This window comes from Tupaia chinensis, unplaced genomic scaffold (genome assembly GCF_000334495.1).
Source record: "Tupaia chinensis unplaced genomic scaffold, TupChi_1.0 Scaffold144487_1, whole genome shotgun sequence".
NCBI lineage: Eukaryota > Metazoa > Chordata > Mammalia > Scandentia > Tupaiidae > Tupaia > Tupaia belangeri.
In genome coordinates, this window is record NW_006204346.1 from 39,708 (window position 1) to 61,126 (window position 21,419).

Here is a 21,419-nt window from a genome sequence, read left to right on the forward strand (position 1 = left end):
GCATACGCAACTGTGATGAAAATAGCAACTTACCTTTGGGCTAGATGTTTTCAGATTATTTTAAATAATCATGGTTAGAAATTTCTTAATGCACGCTTTCCTGCCCAATGCAGTATCCCTGAATTTAGCTAAAATGATCAGGCACAGGACAATCTCAAATAATGATTAAATATGCCATGTTAATAAACAAGGTGATCTAGAATGTACCTCTGAGCTTTTAATACAGATCAGAATAAACCTGTTCAATAGGCATTTTCCTAAATATCTCTTTGTATTATATTAACCAACATAAAAAAAGGGAAAAACATGAAAATGCTCCTTTACAAATGGCATTATTTCCAGTTAAGAAAGTTCAAATAAAGGGTTTGTAGAGTCTTCTGAACTATTTTATTATACAAATCAATTTTCCTTCTAATGTTAAAAAATAAAATTGCTGGATCAATGCTGACTCTGATATCATTTATAAAATGTTTTGATATTACTAAGTTCCCTGATTACTCAAATAAAGTAAAATTAACACTTTCACTTTCAGTTATTGCTATTTTAGGAGAGGAGTACCACTTCATCTACCTGAAACTGTTACTCAAGATTCTTCAGATCCAACATAAAGTAATTCTTATTGCCTCACATTTTAAAACAGTATTATAAATGATCTTTATAAAAAGGTTTTAGTCCACAAAACTGGAAGGCTTTTAAAAAAATGTCTTTTTACTCAAAGCTATATCACAGTGGCCTGGATTCTCTAATAGATAAAAGGGATGTGAATTTCCTCTCTAAGAACACAACAGAGGACATATGGTGTGCTTTGTCTTCTCTCTCACCTTTCTCTTTACAGTACACCATTTTGAGACCCAAACAATCAAGCATCTACCGTCCTCCAGTCCACATTAACAGAGGATTTCTCATTCTGTCCAGTGCGTAGTGTACCGCCTTGCATATGCACATGAAATAAACATAATATACAAAATATTGCTGCTGTAAAAAGTGTACGTTTACCTCTTCCTGTTATAAAAGAATCTGTGGAAAAGTATTAAATTCCCTTAACCTTCATAAACATACAAAGCTGTTCACACCTTTCAGTCTGTAACAGTCCATTTGAAACACAGTTTCGAAATCACTGCAAATTGGTTATGTCATTGCATCTTCTGTCCAATGTTGCCATCTAGAGTAGAAATGTGAAATCAAGAGTATTTTTTAGCTACTAAAGCCTTTTACAACTAAACCACACAGGCTGCTTGGCTGCTTACTGATGAAACAGTCACTTATCCACAAGGGTTTTCCAAAAACTAGATGGAATGGAAGGATCTCTTCACAGGGAGGCGTCCACAGTGCTGAGGTGACAATATGGCTGCTAACAGATACTGGCTATTGGAATGTAAGTATTTCTTCACTGTTGGTAATTTCCATACTGTCCCTGATCGTATCCATAAGGCCTCTGCTGGGGTGGCTGTGGTGGTCCAGGCTGTGTTGGTCTATATCCCCCATACTGTTGACCTTGTCCCTGTGGATAGTTAGGATACTGAGGACCTGGACCCCCTTGAGAAGGACCGTAACCCTGTTGTTGTCCTGGATAGCCCTGCTGCCCTGGGTACTGCTGCTGTTGGGGTGGATATCCCTGTTGGGGAGGTGGTCCTTGGTAAGCATCTTGCTGCTGGCCATACTGAGAATTTCCTTCTTCGTAGTAATGTTGTGAGGAATACTCATAAGGCCTATCGTAGCCTTGTTCAGGATACGACGGTTGCTGATAACTGTAATCATTATGACCATCAGGGTAATATTGCTGGTTCATGCCTTCTGGAGGACCTTGTCCACCATGACTGTATTGGTCCCCATAATAGTCTTCCTGGCCTGAGTACTGCTGTGGTGGGCCCTGTTGAGGTGGTCTATAGGGAGGAATCTGTCTCTGACCCATCATGTGACTGCCTTGGTTAACTTGACCCATCATCCCCATAGGTGGTTGCTGTCCTTGGTAATGCTGCCCGCCTCCCTGTGGCATATTGTATTGCTGAGAAGGAGGCTGCTGATGCATCATTGGGCCTTGGTTTGGTTGCATATTCATATTTGGCCTGGGGCCATAGTTTCCCATAAGTTGTCCTTGACTCATTGTCATCTGATTCTGTACGGGCATACTCTGTGATGATGGCACGGAATGGTTGTAACCTCCCATGGATCCATGGTTACTTGAAGGCATATTCATAGAACTATTTGTCATATTGAGTTGATTGGGTCCAGGTCCCTGCATAGGCATATGATTAGGTCCAGGCATCTGGCCGTTCATCTGGTTCTGCATGTGTGGTGCAGGAGGACCCCCACCTACCATTCCATCTGAAGGCATGTTGTGAGAGCGTGGAGGTGGGGGAGGGCCACTCTGATTCATCCCTCCAGGACCCATAGGCATATTCTGTGTGGGTGGTGCTGGTAGAAGAGACTGCATATTTTGATTAGAATCTGCTATTGTAGCAAGATATACCAAGTTTGTATGCAACATCTGCTGATACTGAGAACACTCTGAGGTCTTTCCTTTATTCTGATAGTCCATTATGCACTGAATAAGATGGTTATTTTCATCCAGCATCTTCTGAATCGCGGCGGGAGTGATCTCTCCCTTGCCTTGCTGCCTCGGGGTTGCTAACGCCACGGACATGTTGCCGCGGTCACCACTATCTGCAAGTCCCGAGCGCTCCGGGTCAGAACTCTATTCTTGACCTTGCATTTATCTTTCATCATATTTTTTCTCTTACCAGTCTTTATAGAAAATATTCTTGAAAAATTTTTATGACTTGTTGGGAACCAGCAGTTAGCGTAATGGCTATGTCGCTGGACTCCCATGTAGTCGACCGCAGTTCGCGTCCCGGACCCGGTGGCTTAAAACTCACGCTGGGCACGTGTGCATGCGTGCCCAAGATCCCGAGAGGAGAATGGAGGAGAAGGGATTGCGGCGTGACCATCCCCCCTGGGGGGTGATTTCTCACTTTCTGTCTCTATGTCTCTCTCTGTCTGTCTGGCGAGCGCACACGCCCTATAATGAAAAAACCTTTCCAAAAAAAAAATTTTTTTATGACTTGTTTATTTATTTTTGTATTTCTATTTTTTAATTTTTATAAATATATGATATGCAGAAAGATATTTTAACTGCTGTAACCTCTGGGGGATTGAGCAATTTAGCATATATTACCAGGGCCAGCATGTTGCATGGTGCTTAAGTTGTTGTACTCCCACATAGCCAACTGCAGTTTGAGCTCAAGACTTGGTGGCTCACTTTTCTCACTTTCCCTCTCTCAATTTGTTCAAAATTGAGAAATAATAATAATCAATAAAATAATTTGTTAAAAACAACATATTAATTACTGCACAATTTGTTTCTAGGGTGAGAACCCAATATATACTCTCAGAAAATGATTTATGTATACAATATAATGTAGTTAATTGCATTGACATAATGTACATTAGAATCTTTGAACTCATTCCTTTTCTCTAATTGAAGTATTAATTTTTTGGCCAACATTTTAATTTAATTTATATTTAGAGAGACATTTGTTATAGGGCATATGCATTCACTGGATTGAAAGAGAGACAGACAGACAGAAATCAAGAAATCACTCCATGGGGGATGATCACACTGCAATCCCTTCTTCATTCCCCTCTCAGGAGAATATCAAGATTAATATTAATGCCCATATTAATTCATTAACTAGTGCCCATATTAATTTTGTATTTTTATATATAAACAATTATACAATTGTTACATCATATGGCAGTTCTATTTTTAATTTTCTGAAAAATCTTAGAAAACTATTTTCCATTGTGTTTAAGTGATTTATATTTTTACCAACAATGTTCAAAAGTTCCTTTTCCTTCTTGCATTTATTGAATTGTATTTTTTTTTTTTTTGAAGAATAGCTACCTTAAGAGGTGTGAGGTGGTGGCTTGCAGGTCCTGCGGTTGTTGAGGTGCTGGACTCCCACATGGTTGACTATGGTTTGAGTCTTAGAACTAGTGGCTTGCTTTTTCAATTTCTTTGTCTCTCTCTCTCTCTCTCTCTCTCTCTAATCAAACTAGAAAATAATAACAACAAATAGATAAAATGAATAAAATAATATTTTAAGAAAAAGAGGTATGATGTGATGTTTCATAATTATTTTCATTTGTATTTTCTTAATAATTAGTGATGTTGAGTTTTATTCATATGCCTATTGACCATTTGTATACTTTATTCTGAAAAATATCTATCCAAGTTTTTTGTACTTTTTCATTTCAGTTATTTGTTTTCTGAATTTTTTTTACTCATTTGAAATATATTAAATTTTTATGTAATATATTATTTAGCAATATGTCAATGATTCTGTAGTTTCTCAAATCTGTTCTTGTTTACTTTGTTGGGGAGAATCATTTTAGTTTTATATGACTTTGTTTATTATTACTTTCTCTTGTTTTTCATCTTAACATATTATAAAAGTAGTATAGGGCCAGCAGGTGGCATAACGTATATGGTGCTGGACTTCCACATGGTCAACCACATTTGAGTCCTGGACCTGATGGCTTGAAACTCATGCCAGGCATGTTTGTGTGCATGTCCAAAATTCATAGAGAAGAAGTGAGGAGAAGGGACTGCAGCATGGCCATTCCCCAGGGTGGTGATTTCTCACTTTCTGTTTCAGTGCTAGTCTTCCTCTCCAGTGAGCGCATGTGCCTTATGGCAAAAACATTAAAAAAAAAAAAAAAAAAAAAAGTTAATGGGGCCAGCAGGTGCCATCACACTGGGCCCATCTGTACGTGTCTAAGAGTCCAGGAGGAGAATGGAGGAGAAGAGATTATGGTGTGGCTATCTCCCTGGTTGGTTGATTTCTCACTTTCTCAGTCTCTGTTTTCCTCTCTCTTGAGTGAGCACACCCAGCCTAAGGCAAAAACCTCTAAAAGAAGAGTAACAAAATTAGGCAACAAATACAAATTTTAAATTCTAGTCAAAAAATACAATTTTTAAATTACAGTGACCAGCAGGTGGTGTAGTGGTTCAGGTGCTGGACTTCCACATGGCCTACCATGGTTTGGCACTTGGATCTGGCAGCTTGAAACACACAGGGCACATATGTGTGTATGTGCCCAAAATCCCAGGAGAATCAAGAAGGGATGGTGCCATGATCATTAACCCTGGGAGGTGATATTTCCTTTTCTGTCTCTCTGTCTCTCTCTCTCTCTCTGATGAACACGCCCACCCTATAGCAAAAATCTTTTTAAAAATATGTAATTCCAAAATTATAATGCAGTTTTAAAATGAGTAAATATACCTACATAATTAGCACAGTAACTGATAATATTTTATTAGAGACCATGGAGACATGTACAGGAGCTGAAACAATGAGACTGTGTGTGAGAGAGAGAATGGATTTGACTCTGAATTAGGATGGACAAGTGTGAACTTAGCACCATGCAGCAGGGTGCAGTCCAGTGGATAGTAAATTACTAAGAGGTAATCTTAGGGTTAAGGGGGATACTTCTCAGGCTCACCTAACTTGATTTTATAGAAAAGTAAAGAAACAGACCTTGGCAAAGTTTAGGAAGCTTGATTAAATTTTGGTAAAGCAGAAAATCTTTGTCAGTACAGATAGAATTATTTAAACAATGAGATAGCAGGTGGTGTGGTGGTTAAAGTGCTGGACTCCCACATGGCCAACCGTAGTTTGAGTTCTGGACCTGGTGGCTTGGTTTCTCACATTCCTTCTCTCTCTCGCACACTACCTCTCTCTCTCTCTCATCAAATTAAACAATAATAATAAATAAATAAATTTAAATAATTATTTGAAAAGAAAAAATAATAATTATTTAAACAAATTTTTGAAACTAATTGAGTCCATTTTCTCTCACGTACAACTATTTAAAATTATTTTACAAAGCAAGAGGGAGACAGACGTTGAGAGATTGAGGAGGAAGAAGAGAAAATGGCGTCCATGAACTACAGTACCTATAGCCAAGCTGTAGCCCAGTGGGCTACAGTGCTTACACTGCCCAGCCCACTCAAGGATATGCACAGTCCACCCAGGCTACAAAGCTACGGAACCTATGGACAGCCCACCAATGTCAGCTATACCCAGGCTTAGACAATTGCAACTTATGGGCAGACCACCTATGCAACTTCTTATGGACAGCCTCCTACTGGTTATACAACTTCAACTGCCCCCACCCCGGCATACAGCCAGCCTGTCCAGGGGTACAGCACTGGTGGTTATGATACCTCCACTGCTACAGTCACCACCACCTAGGCCTCCTATGCAACTCAGTCTGCATATGGCACCCAGCCTGCTTACCCTGCCTATGGGCAGCAGCCTGCAGCCACCACACTTGCAAGGCCACAGGATGGTGACAGGCCCACTGAAACTAGTCAACCTCAATCTAGCACAGGGGGTTATGACAGACCAGCCTAGGATATGGACAAAGTAACTGCAGTTATCTCCAGGTACCTGGGAGCTCCCCCATGCAGCCAGCCACTGCACGTCCATCCTATCTTCCTACCAGCTATTCCTCTACACAGCTGACTAGTTATTATCAGAACAGCTGTTCTCAGCAGAACACCTATGGGCAACCAAGCAGCTATGGACAGCAGAGTAGCTATGGTCAACAAAGCAGCTATGGGCAGCAGCCTCCCATTAGTTAACCCCACTCCCCCAAACTGGATCCTATTGCCAGTCTTCATATCAATATAGCCAACAGAGCAGCAGCTATGGGCAGCAGAGTTTATTCCAACAGGACCACCCCAGTAGCATAAAAAAATGGTTTTAAAACAATCCTGCAGCTAACTCTGCAGTTTAAGTTTCAGACCCAGCAGCGTGTAAATTACACTGGCTGCCTGTACATGCATGTCCAAAATTCTGAGGAGAATAGGGATGGCAATCAGCTCTGGGGAATGATTTCTCATTTTCATTTTCATTCTCATTTCTCATTTTCCCTCACTCTCTGTGTCTCTTAGCATACATGCCCTACAGAAAAAAAAATACCATACTTAATAGTAAAAACAACACCTTTTATGAACTGTTTAGAAATATCATATTGGGGGTACAGATGGTGCACAGGAGTAAAACACAATCATGACGATGACTTACCTGGAAATATTTCTGTGGTTCAAGGCTGGAGACCTACTAGAGTATGCTGAGCATATGTGTGCTGTGGTTCAAGGCTGGCTGAGTGTGAGAATTAATCATGATATCAAGACTCTCGAGGGTGCTATCTGTCTCATGGAAGAAAAAACTTTTTGTAATGAAAAATGAATCCTCTAGAAAAATAAAAATATTTATATAATTAAATAAAAAAATTATATAATTAAGTAGTTAAGGCCTCACGCTTCTGTGGCCAACTGGCAATGGGTGTGAGTGGCACCACCTCCACACTCTGTATGGCAAAGATGGTGGGCCAGAACAGCACCATGGCCACCACCAGTGTGTGCCAGGATCTGTTCATCAGGAATTGCATTTACTTTGATTGAAAGCAATGGAGTGACCTCAACTTCTAGAACAGGCTGCAACAATGAAGAAAGAAAGAGAAGTTTGACAAGGAGAGAGCTGGGCTTTCCAAGTTATGTGACCTTAAAGATGCTGAGGCAATCCAGAGTCTTCCCTGAAGAAATTCAGCTTGGTGAAGCATTGCTAGTCCAAGGTGAGTAAGAGAAGGGTGTGGAGTGCCTGAGCAATTCCATTGCTGTGTTTGGATATTCACAACTAGAAGGTGACCTTGTAAGGTTTTCTGTAGCTGCTACCACCTCCATCACGCACTTTGTTGATCCGAGTTCTGGCTGAAAATTTTCATGGGGGGCATCACTGGCAGAGTTTGCTATCTCTGTGGATAGGAACACACAAATAACGGGCTCTCAATAGGGTCCCCACCACCAGTGGAGGCCAATGGGGTGACCATGATGTTAAAGAGCTGCCATGTGACTGCAGCCAAGTCAACCCTCACCCCAGCTCTACCATCAATATCAACACCTCCGCCTCCAAGCACTCAATGAATATGACTATTAAAGATTACAAGAGCACATACTGGGGGCTTCAGGTTACTTAGTGGTTAAGGATGTAAATAGGAGCGACCATGGTTCAAGGCCCAGACACAGCAACTTGACATTCATGCCAGACATATGTGCAGTGTGCCCCAAATCTTGAAAATAGAATAAATTAGAAGGGATTTCAACATGGCCATCCCCCCAGAGGGTGATTCCTCACTTTCTGTGTCTATCTCTTGCTCTCTCTCTCTCTCTGGCTATCAAACAAACCCTGTAGTAAAAATCTTTCTCAAAAAAAAAAAAAGACCTCCTGAAAGAAATTGGATAGTGTCATAGATGAACTTTTGACACAGAGTTCTGATGACTATATCCCTATATCCTATGAACAGATATACAGCTGTGTGTATGAGTGTGTAAGCCAGCAGCACTGAAACAGATGTTCAGTGATCTGATCCAAAAGATTAATCACTTAGAGAGACAAGCAAATAGTATAATAGTTATGTTGCTGGACTACCTTGTAGTTAAGCATGGTTTGAGTCCCAGATCCATTGGTTTAAATTCACACCAGATGTGTGTGCATATGTGCCCAAGATCCTGAGAGGAGACTGGAGGAGAAGGGATTGAGGCTTGGCTATTCTCCCTGTTGGGTGATTTCTCACTTTCTGTCTCTCTGTCTCTGTATTTCCAATAAAAGCACACACCCTATAGCAAAAACTTCTCTTAAAAATACTTAGCATTTCAATAGAGTTGCATTCCAGTCCTGCAGATCTCTATACTGAAAGATTTCATATAACTCTTAGACAACACATGGGAGTGTCACAGAGCATTGTGCTTGTTTTCATATTTGCAAAAAAGCTTTACATTGAAAACAGCTTAACAAAGCTTAAAAGATAGCCTTATAAAGCTGTTCATGGAACATGTTGAAAAAAGACATCTACAGCAGAATGCCTTTACTTTTAGGAGCCCAGTGAACAACATCTCAGGTCATACCTTCTACTATAGCAAATATCTACTCACACAGCAGAATAGGTTCAGATGGTTCCAACTCTGTTCTCTAAATTTATCCCAAACATTTTCCCTCTGGCAGTAGAGCAAATAAATAAGAAATTGAGAAAGGAGTAGACAAAACACCTATCTCTGTAAAAAAAAAATTAATTGAAACACAGACATGGCTGTTAATTTTCCTAAGCTCTATAGCTGTTTTCCTGCTATATAACAATAGAGGTGAGCAGTTGCAACAGAGACCATATACTGTGTAAAGACAAAACTATTACTAACCACTTAAAAAATAAAAAAAGATTAACAAACCATGCTTTCAGATATATATAAATAAATGGGTATTTCAAAAATAAGACTCCATTCTTCTATCATATAATTTAAATACCAATTTCTCAAAAAGTAACTATATAGGAGCAAATAAACTGAATTCAAGATACAAATGTTTTAAATAAAAACTGTTTTTAATATCTTGTTTTTTGTTTTAGAGGTTTTTTGCTATAGGGCGTGTGCGCTCACCAGACAGAGAGACAGAAAGCAAGAAATCACCCCCCAGGGGGGATGGCCACGCCACAACCCCTTCTCCTCCATTCTCCTCTCAGGATCATGGGCATGCACACACATGTTCCTGGCGTGAGTTTAATTAAGCCACCGGTCCGGGACTTGAACTGCGGTCGACTACGTGGGAGTCCAGCGACATAGCCATTACGCTAACTGCTGGTCCCAAAACTGTTTTTAATATTTAAAAAAACAATTGCTACAGGGAACCAGCAGTCAGTGTAATGGCTATGTCGCTGGACTCCCACGCTACAGTAAACCTTTGCTCACCAGAGAGAGAGGGAGAGAAAGAGAGAAAGCAAGCCACCAAACCACGGACATCCAGATGGGAGTTCAGCACCTCAAACATCACATCACCTGCTTGCCCAAAAATATTTGTTTCTTTACAAGTTCTCTGTCCAGCAGGTGGTGTAGTAAAATCATTGGGCTCCCACATGGCTGACTGGTGTTTGAATCCCAGACCTGATGTCTCTCTCATTTTCCCTTTCTCTCTCTCTGTCTCTCCCTGGTGAGTTAATAATAACAGTGAGACTATCAGAAGGCATAATAATTATGTTGCTGAACTCCCACATGGCTGACTGCTATTTGAGTCTCAGATTCAGTGTCTTGAAATTCATGCTGGGCACCTGTTGTGTGTGTGTCAACATCCCAAGAGGTGAATGGAGGAGAAGCGATTTAGGCATGGCCATTCCTTCTGGGGGGTGTTTTCTCACTTTCTGTCTCTTTGCCTCTCTGCCAAGTGCACATGCCCTATAGCAAAAATCTATAAAAGAATTAATAAAATAATAATAGTAGTAATAAAAGTAAATTAGAAAAAAGTTCTAAGTCAAGGCCATTTTAAAAGTTAAATAAAAATAACTACAGTTACTTGCTTTGTCTTTTGTAGTCATAGCATTTATGCTAATTTTATCAAACTTGGATCACATGTTTTTATCCAGTAAGTAGCCAACCTTGAAAAAATAAAAAAGTGTAAATGTATCAGAAAACTTAAAATAATATATCAATAGAATAATTAACTTCTTTTTTTATAAACAGGGTTTTGTTATAGGGTGCATGTGCTCACCAGAGTGAGAGACAAAGACAGTGAAAGGAAAAGTGAAAATCACCCCCTGGGGCAGATTTCCAGGCTGTAACCTCCCTCCACTCTTCTGCTGAGATCTTGAGAATGCACATACATATGCCTGGTGTGATTTTCAAGTCACTGGCTCTGGAACTCAAACTGTGGTCAGTCATATGGAAGTCTAACTACATAGCCACTATGTCATCTGCTGACCCAATAAATAATGTTTTATAAGAAACACAATTGCCAGTATATATAAACTCTTAAATTATATTTACTTAAATGGAAACTTTCTAATAATTAGTACATACTTTTTTTTTTAAGTTAGTATACTAAAAGAACTGCTCAGAGGACAATAGTACCTTCTGGTTTTTGGCCATTGATCAAGGTTTACCCTAGTAGAGAAATACCATAGTATATCAGGCAGATTAAAATTCAAAGGTTGACATGGATGGGTTTTGCAATATTTAAGACAAAATACAAATTTTATTTCAGAAGTCATGCTCTTTGTACTGTTAAGAAATTGCATGAGGTGTTTTTTACATTATAATAAAGTTTTGTTTACACTAAAAGTAAAAAGTTTTTTAAAAAAAAAAAAAGCTATAGTGTTGAGTATACAGACTTTTCAAAATAGACAAGACAGTAAAATATTTATTTATTTATTTTTAAAATTTTTGCCATAGAGCAGGTACACTTGCCAGAGGTAGAGACAGTGAAAGGAAAAGTAGAAAGTGAGAACTCACCCCACAGGGGAAATGGCCACAACACAATTCCTTCTTCTCCATTCTCCTCACGGGGTTTTGAGAATGCATGCACATATGCCTGGTGTAATTTTCAAACTACCAGGCCCAGGACTTGAACCTCAGTCATGTGAGAATACAGTAACTTAACCATTATGCCATCTGCTGGCCCCTAGAATGTTTATATTTTATTTTTTTTAAATGCATTTATTTTATTATTATTTTCAAAAAATTTGCTGTAGAGCATGTATGCCCATGAGAGAGAGAGAGAAACAGAGTGTAAGAAAATAAAAAAGTGAGAAAGCAAATAACAAAAACTGGGATTCAGACTGTGTTTGGCCATGTGGAAGCCAAGTGCCTTAACCACTATACTTCCTGTTGGGCCCCAAATATTTATTTTTAATATTTATTAAACTCATATATTTTAGATATTTTTTAAAAATACATTAATAGTATTGATTTTATTCATTTTTATTTTTACTGAGACATTATTCAAACTCTTTGCATCTTTGACATCAATGTTTCTAGTAGAACTAGAACCACTTTGAAGAAAGGTTAGTAAGGAATAATTATACACAATAACATTTTTCTGGGCTTTTTTCAGGGGTGGGAGAGATTTTTGCTATAGGGTGTAGGCACTTGCCAGAGAGAGAGAGAGAGAGAAATCATACTCCATTGGGAATGACCATGCTGCAATCCCTTCTCTATTCTCCTTTAATGATTCTGGGCATGCATGCACATGCTCCCAGAGTGACTTTCAAGTAACTGTGATAGGGACTCAAACTGTTGTCAGCCTTGAGGGAGTCCCATGTGTTCACAACTGTGCCACCTGCTGGTCACAATGTTTATCTGTTTTATGTGTTTAGTTCAAAATGTTTTAATAAATTTATAGATTTATTCATCTATGATCAAATCCAATTTTAGAACTTTTTATTACTCAAAAATAAATAATAATCTCTGGTGGCACACTTTTCTCCCACCCTGCAAATCCACTTGGTTATGATTTGCTTTTTTCTGGTTATTTTATATAAGTGGAATAATAATGATAACAAAAAAGAAAAAGCGTTAGAATTTTTTTCCCTTAAATTGCTTGCTTTGTTCATTTTTGGACTCTGAATTTTGATTTATGAGTTTGATATGTTAATATATTTTTTGCTTTAAAATCAAGCAGATAATTGCAATACAGTATTTTTCACTCATAACCAAAATAACCTCTTTAAAAGAGTTGGGGGTTTTTTTAGCATTAGAAAGTCTTATTAAAAGAAGATAACAACTTTTGCTAGAACTTTTTGCCCCATCCATTTATGTTTTTCTACTCTGTACATTGAAGAGCGTGCACTTTGCAACTATCGACCATGTTTTCAAACTCACAAATGCTTCCTAGAAAATTTATGATATTGCAAGGAGCCCACCAAAATGTCTGTGGGATTTTAGGGCACGATGCTAAGAATATAGGAAAACAGAAGCATGTTATGCATTGGTTAGATGGTCCCTTGCCTCACTAAGGCATATTTGTGGTGATGTTGGGGACCAACTGTCATAGAGCATTTTCATTCCCTCTGTTGGTGAACATGATCTCCCCAGCTGTTGTAGTCTCAGCAGTACTGTAGCTTAGGGATGGGCAGTACTTGAGCACTAAAGCTCCCTTTGTAATGTTGATAATAATTATTATTTTACTTATTTATTTTAGGTTTTTGTCATAGGGTGCGAACATTGACCTAAAAGAGACAGAGAGAGAGAAAGTGAGAAATATCGTCCCAAAGTAAATGGCCATGCTGCAATTCCTCTCTTCCATTCTCTTCTCAGGACCTTGGGCTAGCACACACTCTGTGATTTTCAAGCTGCCAGTCAATCACTAGAATCATGGTTGGCCATGAGGTAATCCAGTGCCTTAACAACACACTACACTGTAATGTTGAGAATTATTAAGAGCTGCTTCCTATAATGCTCTAGGAAGTGGATATAGTTATTAAATCTGAATATAATAAATGGTATAGGGCTCCTGATCATTTCACTTTGAATGGGGAAGATAAATACTTATCAAAAATGTCTAGTCCTTCATCTTTTAAATATTATATTTGAATGTAATGGGAAAGAATTAGCACTGCTGTTTTAAGGTGCCCTTCCAGCAGAGGCAGAGCTATATTTTGTGTTTCTCCACACCAACAGTGCTATTTAGTACTTCATAAAACATCTCTAAAGCTGGGCCTGGCAGATATTGTAGTGTTAAGGCACTGGACTCCCACATGCCTGACCTCAGTTCTTGTCCTGGACCTGGCAGCTTACTTTATCACTTTCCCTTTCTCTCTCTGTTTAAAAAATATTAAATTAAATAAACTGTTCTATGAAGCCTGGGATCAGCAGTTAGCATAATGGCTATGTTCATGGACTCACATGGAGTCAAATGCAGTTCAAGACCCAAACCTGGTGGCTTAAACTCACACCAGGCGTGTGTGCATGGGTGCCAATATCCCGAGAGGAGAATGGAGAAGAAGGGATTGTGGCATGGCTTTCCCCCTGGGAGGTTATTTCTCACTTTCTTTCTATCTCTCTCTCTCTCTGTCTTTCTGGCGAGTGCACGTGTCCTATATCAAAAACCTCTCCAAAAAGAAAAAAAAAATAGTCTATGAAGCTTTTCTATTTTGAAGGTATTATTTATTTAATTATATTTGTTATCATTATTTTTTAATTTGACCAGGGAGAAACAGACAGACACACACACACACACACACACACACACACACACATACACACACACACACACACACACACACACACACACACACAGAAATAGTGAGAAAACAAACCACCAAATCCAGCCATGGTCAGCCATGTGGAGGTCTAGTGCCATAATCAACACATCAGCTGTTGGCCCCTCTTTCTGTTTATGAAAGACAACAAAAAATAGATGTGTCAAGGTAAAATATTTTTCTTCTTCTACAGAAAGTCCTGTTTCAGTGTGAATTTATCTGTGTAATTTGTTTATATTATGGTTCCTTGGTATTTGTCTATTATTGCTATATTATAGATTCATAATATTTGTTACAGTCAGGTAATATTATTCATAGTTATTCCCATTGCCTTAATTCATAAATTGTTTGGCTAATTATATAGGTATATATAGGTATGTATATTTGATGTTTAGCTAAACTTTAGAATAATTTTGGTCCCTTTTTCTTTCAAAAGAAAACAAATTGAAATTTTGATAGGATGCTATTAAATTTATAGATAAATTTTGGGAAGTTAGCCATTTTTTAAAGATAAATTTTCCATATGAACCTAGGTGCATGTTATGTACAACCAAGGTTTTTCATGTCTCTCAATATATTTTGATTTTCTCATAGATTTTATATATTTCTTTTTAGAAACATGTGGAAGGCCAGCAAGGTGGAATGGTGGTTAATGGACCACACATGGCTGAAAGCACAGTTTAAATTCCAGATCCGATTGCTTGAAAAACACAATAGTCACATGTGTGTGTTTATGTCCACTATCCTGAGAAGAATGGAAGAGAATGGATTTCTGTGTAATAAGCTCACCTGGGAGGTGATTTCCTGCTTTTTTCTCTTTCTCTTTTTATGTTTCTCAGATGGATATAAATTTTTTAAAAAGCAAAAAATTTTTTTAAAAAATGAATATGTGTGATATATCACGTGTCTTTTTATAACTTATGCTGTGTATTACAATCTTTGCTAAATTGAGCCTATACAATCTAAATTATGGGTCACTCTTAGAAAGACTTCCTCTAAACCTTCTCATTCATCTCCCCCTTAATGACCTCTTCTTGACACCTTACCCTTGCACAAGTATCTAGCATGATTTTCAAGCTACTGTGTTTGAGACTAGAACTGTGGTCAGCCATGTGACAGTACAATGCCTTAAACATCACGTCACCTAGAGGTCCCATAAAACAAGACACTGAAATTTTTTTTAGAGATGTTTGCTTTAGGTATGTGTGATTACTAGAGAAAGAGAGACAGACAGAGGTAAAGTGAGAAATAACCCCTTAGGGGATGGGGACATCACAATCCCTCTCTTCCCTTCTCCTTCTGAGATCTTGGAAACATATGCACATGTACCCAGTGCAAGTTTCAAGCCTCCAGGTCTGGAACTCAAACCGCAGTCAATCATGTGGGAGTCCAGCACCTTAACCATCACCCCATCTGCTGGTTCCAAGAAACTAGACTCTTAAAAATCCACCAGTCACCTTGAAGTAATGGTATGTAAAAGTAAATAGTTGATCATCATTTTGAAGTACAGTATGTATTTTAAAGTTGGCCTTAATCTTAGGTAACAGTGGCATCTCATGGCCTCAGTTGTCAGAGCTGCACCCTAAGCAACAGGAATCAATGTTTCATTTTCTGTGGGGCAGAAAGCAAAATCTGATTCTGTGACTCTTTTCTTAATAGTTTTTATGTAGGGTTAATGAGTAGAAACAGATTTGGATGTATGAGTTGGTATATTATTAAATTTTGTAGAAAAGTTACCTTGGAATTTTGTCCCTTTTATTAGTTTGTAGCAGTTAGCATCCCTTTCTTGGGGTCTAATATGTGGGTAGATGATAGTGCAGAAAAACAGAAGCCCATAGCCATGGACACTACACATGTGTCTGGGCTGCACAAAGCTCTTCCACCACCACTCTCCTTGAGGTATGCCTTGTTTTTATCCAGTTGCAAATTTGCACACAAAAATAATTCCTCAGGAAGTGTTTGCACAGCATCACCTCACAGTATTCTGTACTGACCAAACAGGAAGTTGAAAGTTTCCTGCACAAAAGGATAATGTCAGAGTGGTGGTCTGTACACGTCCCAGCAAAAGGAATGGTAATCTAGAAAATAAAATTGTTTTTTGCAGGTATAAAGTGAGCAAGAATGCTTGTTTCATAGTATTTAAATAATCCTTCTTTAATTTCCCTTTAAACAGAGTAACCCTTCCAGATTTTGTCTTCTTACTGTTGAAGCTGACTGTATTTTCTTTTGCATTTTTTGTTATAGTTGTTTATAATCACTGTGATTATTACCAAGAATTGCCCTTGAAGTAAAAAACAATTTTAAAATAAGCAACTGTTATTAAAATTATAAGTGTATATTAACTTGAGTTTTTTTAAAGCTTTACAATTAAAAAGCCAAAGTAGAAGACAGCAGGTGGTGTGATGATTAATGTGCTGGATTCCCTCATGGTAGACCATGTTTCAAAACCCAGACCTGGCAGCTTGAAAATCACTCTGGGAATCTGTACACTCATACCCAAAATCCAGAGGACAATGGAGGAGAAAGGACTGTCATGTGGCCATTACTCTGAGGGGTGATTTCTCACTTTCACTCTCTCTGTCTCCTTCCAGTGAGATTGGGTCTGAGGCAGAGCCCTGAGTGCACCTAAGAAAAGTAGTGAGACTCTCCTGAGTGAAATGTATGGATGGAAGGGTGGATGAAGACAGCAGGCACCTAGTCAGGTGTTGGCAAGATCAGGGAACCTTGCAGTACAATTGGGGCATGAGGGAGGCCTAAGGACTACAGAGCACTTGGTGGCCCTGGGTGCCAAGGGACCATCCTCATGAGCATGTGGAAGGGATGGGGGGGGGGAATCCTGCTTTTTCCCTGGTCGACTGTGCCTGAGATCTCTTGCAAACCCTTTTCCTTGCTTGGGTTTTTAGCCCTGGTAGCCCTCACTCCACACTGAACTGGTCCCCATTGGTGGGTGCTGGATTGCATGAACAGTTAGCTAGAAGTGATCAAAGTAGCACTAAGAAAATAGCAGAACATCTACCACATCAATCACACCTTATCGGGGGTTACAATGAGACCATCTGCAAAGAACTTCCTCCCACCCAGCCCCTGGCACAGGGAAGCTTATCTTCCCTCTTGCAATCCCAAATACATAGCCAAAATTCACCACCACAATGGGATACTAGGGCAACATCTTGATTCCCACTGCAGCAATAATCTGAATGGGCAGTTTATCCATATATGGATGCTCATTTCTTTCAATTTAACACTGAGCTTGTGTGATTAGGTGGTTAAACTTTTCACCTGACAAAGATATAAAAGTGCAGAGAAAAGCCTGTGAATTCTTTATTTAGAAGAATTATTTTTATTTAATTATATTTATCATTATAATTACTTTTCACCTTGCTACAGGGAATGTGTGTTAGAGAGAGAGTAAGAAAGAAAACCACCAAGTCTGGGACTAAAACCATGGTCGATCATGTAGGAGTCCAGCACTTTAACCACCACATCACCTGCTGACCCCATGCCCGCAAATTCTAAACAAAAACCCAGATACTATGACAGACTTTCCCCTGCTACATAGTCATTACTAACTCTTAAGATAAAATTAACACCTAAACCCATGTCCAGTGCACTGGTCCTTCTCTGGCAGTGTCCACCTGCATGCCTTTCTGGCATGGGGGTATATTAAAAATCTTTACTTTCCTATTAAAATTTTGCTTTTCCCACTTTATAATTGTTTGTGGTTTTTCATTCTATGCCTCAGGGAAGGTCTCTAACCTTAGAGATCTGGATCTAAAAAAATGAGGATTTTACATAAGGCAATTTAATTCTCCGATATGATAAAACAACCACATGAGTACATGACTGGGTTATCCTGTGATGTGACCCCACAGGACCTGGGGTGGTCTCCTCCCAACCCCTTCCCATATGTCCCATGCATCGCCACAGGGCCCTTGCCTCTGCAGTGCCTCCTGCTGGGTAGCTGCCAGTTTTTATCCTCCCTGAATGGTCCACTTAATCAACTAAATGTGTCCTCTCCATGTGGCTGTTGTTCTCAGCAGAGGTCCTTGGACTGGGCGGTGACCCAAGCTATGAGCTTGCTGAGTGCAGGGCAGTGGGTCCACAGGGAATGGTTCTTGGGCAGAAGTTGTGTTGTTGGGACCAAGACTCTGAGGCACACTGGAGGTTCATCAAGAAGAGCAGCCTGTTAATAGGCACCTGACCAGTCTCATGCTTTGTAAAATATGCATAGCTGAAAATACTTGACATTTCTTCTATCTCATTGTATCTCAACTGTTGAGGTTTTTGTTTCCCACAGTAACTGTTTAAATTTTTTTTAATTTTGAGTTATTTTTTAATTTGGCCAGAGAGAGAGAAACTGAGAAAGCAATCTGCGAGGTCCAGAACTCAAATTATGGTCAGCCATGGGAGAGTGCAGCACCCCAACCACCATGCCACATGCCAGCACTTCCCCAGTAATTCTTTATTGTTTGGTATTTCTTCTCTTACAAAAGATTCCTGGTACTAAAAATACAAAATGATATATGTCATATTACATAATGGGGACATCACTTTTCAGATGCTTGTTCATCCCACCTGCAACTCAACTTCTAGAAAAATACTGTTTTAAGTTTCTCACAATTTTTAAGAGTTATTTTTCAAAATAAGTGCTCTTAGAATACTCACAGGACCAGCACATGGTATGGTGGTTAAGGTGATCATTGTTTGAGTCCCAGACCTGGTGACTTGCTTTCGCACTTTCCCTCTCTCTCTGGTCAAATTAAAAAATAATAAGAATAAATAAAATTAAATAAACTTTTAAAAAAATGACACAAAAGACTACTCAGGAACCAAGATAGCTAAATCAACAGCTTAAAAAACATAGGTATACACATGTGTGTGCACATGCATCTGAGAACATTCATCTGAGCACATACACTCTGATGCTACCCAAAAACCATGTAATGAATATTCTCACAATCTTTCATTTCTTATAACTTGCATAAATAATGTCTGCTTTGTTCAAATACATACATTATTTGATTTTATTCAGGTTTTTGCCATAGGGAATATGAGCTCATCAGAGAAACAGTGAGAATGAAAGTGAAAAATCCCTCCCACCACCGGGAATATGGCCACATCACATTCCCTTCTCCATTTTCCTATTGGGATTTTTTGGCATGAGCACACACATGCTCAGATTGAATTTTGAGTCCTGAAGTAACTAACTTCAGGACTCAAAACTGTGGTCAACCATATGGGACTCCAACACCTTAACCACTATGCCACCTGCTGGCTCCCAAATCTATGCTTTAAATAAAACAGAAAGCTGAGTATCTTCTCTCTCTCTCTCTCTTCATTGGGTATACACATAGACACCATTTTATATCTGTTTTATTTTTTATAAATCTACTTTTTTAAATTAAATTTGTTACTGTTACAGTTATTGCACTGCAAAACCATGCCTGAGAATACAAAAAAAGAAATGGTACATTTCTCATCCACCATTGGACAGCCTCAACCACCCATTACACGGTATATTAACACTTGATTCATGTGCATTTTTATAATTTCACAATATTTTAAAAAGTTGTAACAAGAGATGAAATTTATTTTTTTTCTGGCTCCAGTGTTTATTAAAAATTATAAGGGTTTCAACTTTTATTTGTCAAAATCAGAGATATATAGGGCAGAGATCAATTTAGCAAGGAAATACACAAAAGTACAAAAAAGAAAGAAAATATTTCTTTACACAAAGATCAGTTAACTTTTGTTTTACCTTTTATATTTAGTACTATTACTATTTGTTTTTATAACATGTATTTATTAAAACAAAGGCCTTATTTTATTTTTTTTATTTTTATAACCTATTTATTATTGTTATTTTAATTCTTTCAATATTACACTCAATCACATATATCTTTACAATGTATAAAATTTCTTTTTTCAGCTCTTTTCCAGCTGGAACCATGAAGGGTGTTCAAAAGAAGTAAAAGGTTCCTGCTGCTGCAGAAACCAAGAAAAAGGCTCCTGCTGTGGCAGAAGCTACCAAGAAAAAGGTTCCTGCTGTGCCAGAAACCCTCAAGAAAAAGCAAAGGAATTTTGCAGAGCTGAAGATCAAGAGACTGAGAAAGAAGTTTGCTCAAAAGATGCTTTGAAAAGCAAGGAGGAAGCTTATCTATGAAAAAGCTAAGCACTATCATAAGGAATATAGACAGATGTACAGAACTATGATTCGCATGGCCAGGATGGCAAAAAAAGCTGGCAACTTCTATGTACCTGCAGAACCCAAATTGACATTTGTCATTAGGATCAGAGGTATCAGTGGAGTGAGCCCAAAGGTTTGAAAGGTGTTGCAGCTTCTTCGTCTTCACCAGAACTTCAATGGCACCTTTGTTAAAGTCAACAAGGCCTCAATTAACATGCTGAGAATTGTGGAACTGTATATTGCATGGGGGTTCCAAACTTGATGTCAGTAAATGAACTGATCTACAAACTTGGTTATGGCAAAATCAGTAAAAAAGCGAATTGCTTTGACAGATAACTCTTCGATTGCTTGATCTCTTGGTAAATTTGGCATCATCTGCATGGAGGATCTGATTCATGGAATCTATACTGTTGGAAAATGCTTCAAACAAGCAAATAACTTCCTGTGGTCCTTAAAATTATCTTCTCCAAGAGGTGGAATGAAGAAAAAGACCAACTACTTTGTAGAAGGTGCAGATGCTGGCAACAGGGAAGACCAGATCAACAGACTTATTAGAAGAATGAACTAAGGTATCCACCATGATTATTTTTGTAATCTTGTCAGTAAATAAACAGTGGCTGTTTTCAGACAGCAAAAAAAAAAATTTATTTTCAGCACAATTACCCTACATATCAGTCAAGACAAAGAAATAAGTATCCACATTATCGTCAACAAATAGCTTTTCATTTTTTTCAGATTATTATTATTTTATTTTTATTAATTTTTAAACAGCTGCAATAGCTCATTTGGCTTGTAAAGAGAATTTGTCTAACATGAAATACTTCTCAACCAGTCCAGTTGAGAATAATATACATGCTATCATCAACAGGTAATAAACAACTTCTGTGTCCAACAAATGTCATGCCTCTCTATTTTTTCTCCTGCTTTTCTTCTATATTCTCTTCCATTCTCCCCCATTCCACTCTGTCTTCAGCATCTATAACTATTTTCACTGTTTTTATGCCCTCCAATATTTCAATCTCTACCACAGAGTGCACATAGTCAGCATATATTAAGTGGATACATATGATATCTTTCTTTCATAGCCTTGTTTGCTTTGCTCAGCATTAAATCTCCCATATTTGACCACTTTAAATCCAATGCC

At 38.4% G+C, this 21,419-nt stretch overlaps 1 protein-coding gene and 2 pseudogenes across 2 annotated transcripts; 2 read left to right on the forward strand and 1 right to left on the reverse strand.

Moving 5' to 3' along the window:
- Positions 1–428: 428 nt before the first annotated feature.
- Positions 429–2,681, reverse strand: LOC102485456 (protein SSXT). Of its 2 annotated transcripts, XM_006167127.3 has the most exons (2): positions 1,765–2,681; positions 429–1,671 (listed from the first exon to the last, which is right to left on the reverse strand). In XM_006167127.3, the coding sequence occupies exons 1-2, from the start codon at positions 2,642–2,644 to the stop codon at positions 1,388–1,390; spliced, it is 1,164 nt and encodes a 387-aa protein (XP_006167189.1). In that variant the 5' UTR covers positions 2,645–2,681; the 3' UTR covers positions 429–1,387. The 2 variants fall into 2 exon arrangements, with proteins under 2 accessions (XP_006167189.1, XP_006167188.1); XM_006167126.3 differs by having other exon boundaries at positions 429–2,681.
- Positions 2,682–5,936: 3,255 nt separating this feature from the next.
- On the forward strand, positions 5,937–6,774 carry LOC102487004 (RNA-binding protein EWS pseudogene; annotated as a pseudogene).
- A 305-nt stretch (positions 6,775–7,079) lies between these two features.
- On the forward strand, positions 7,080–17,262 carry LOC102487416 (CDK2-associated and cullin domain-containing protein 1-like; annotated as a pseudogene).
- Positions 17,263–21,419: the final 4,157 nt, after the last annotated feature.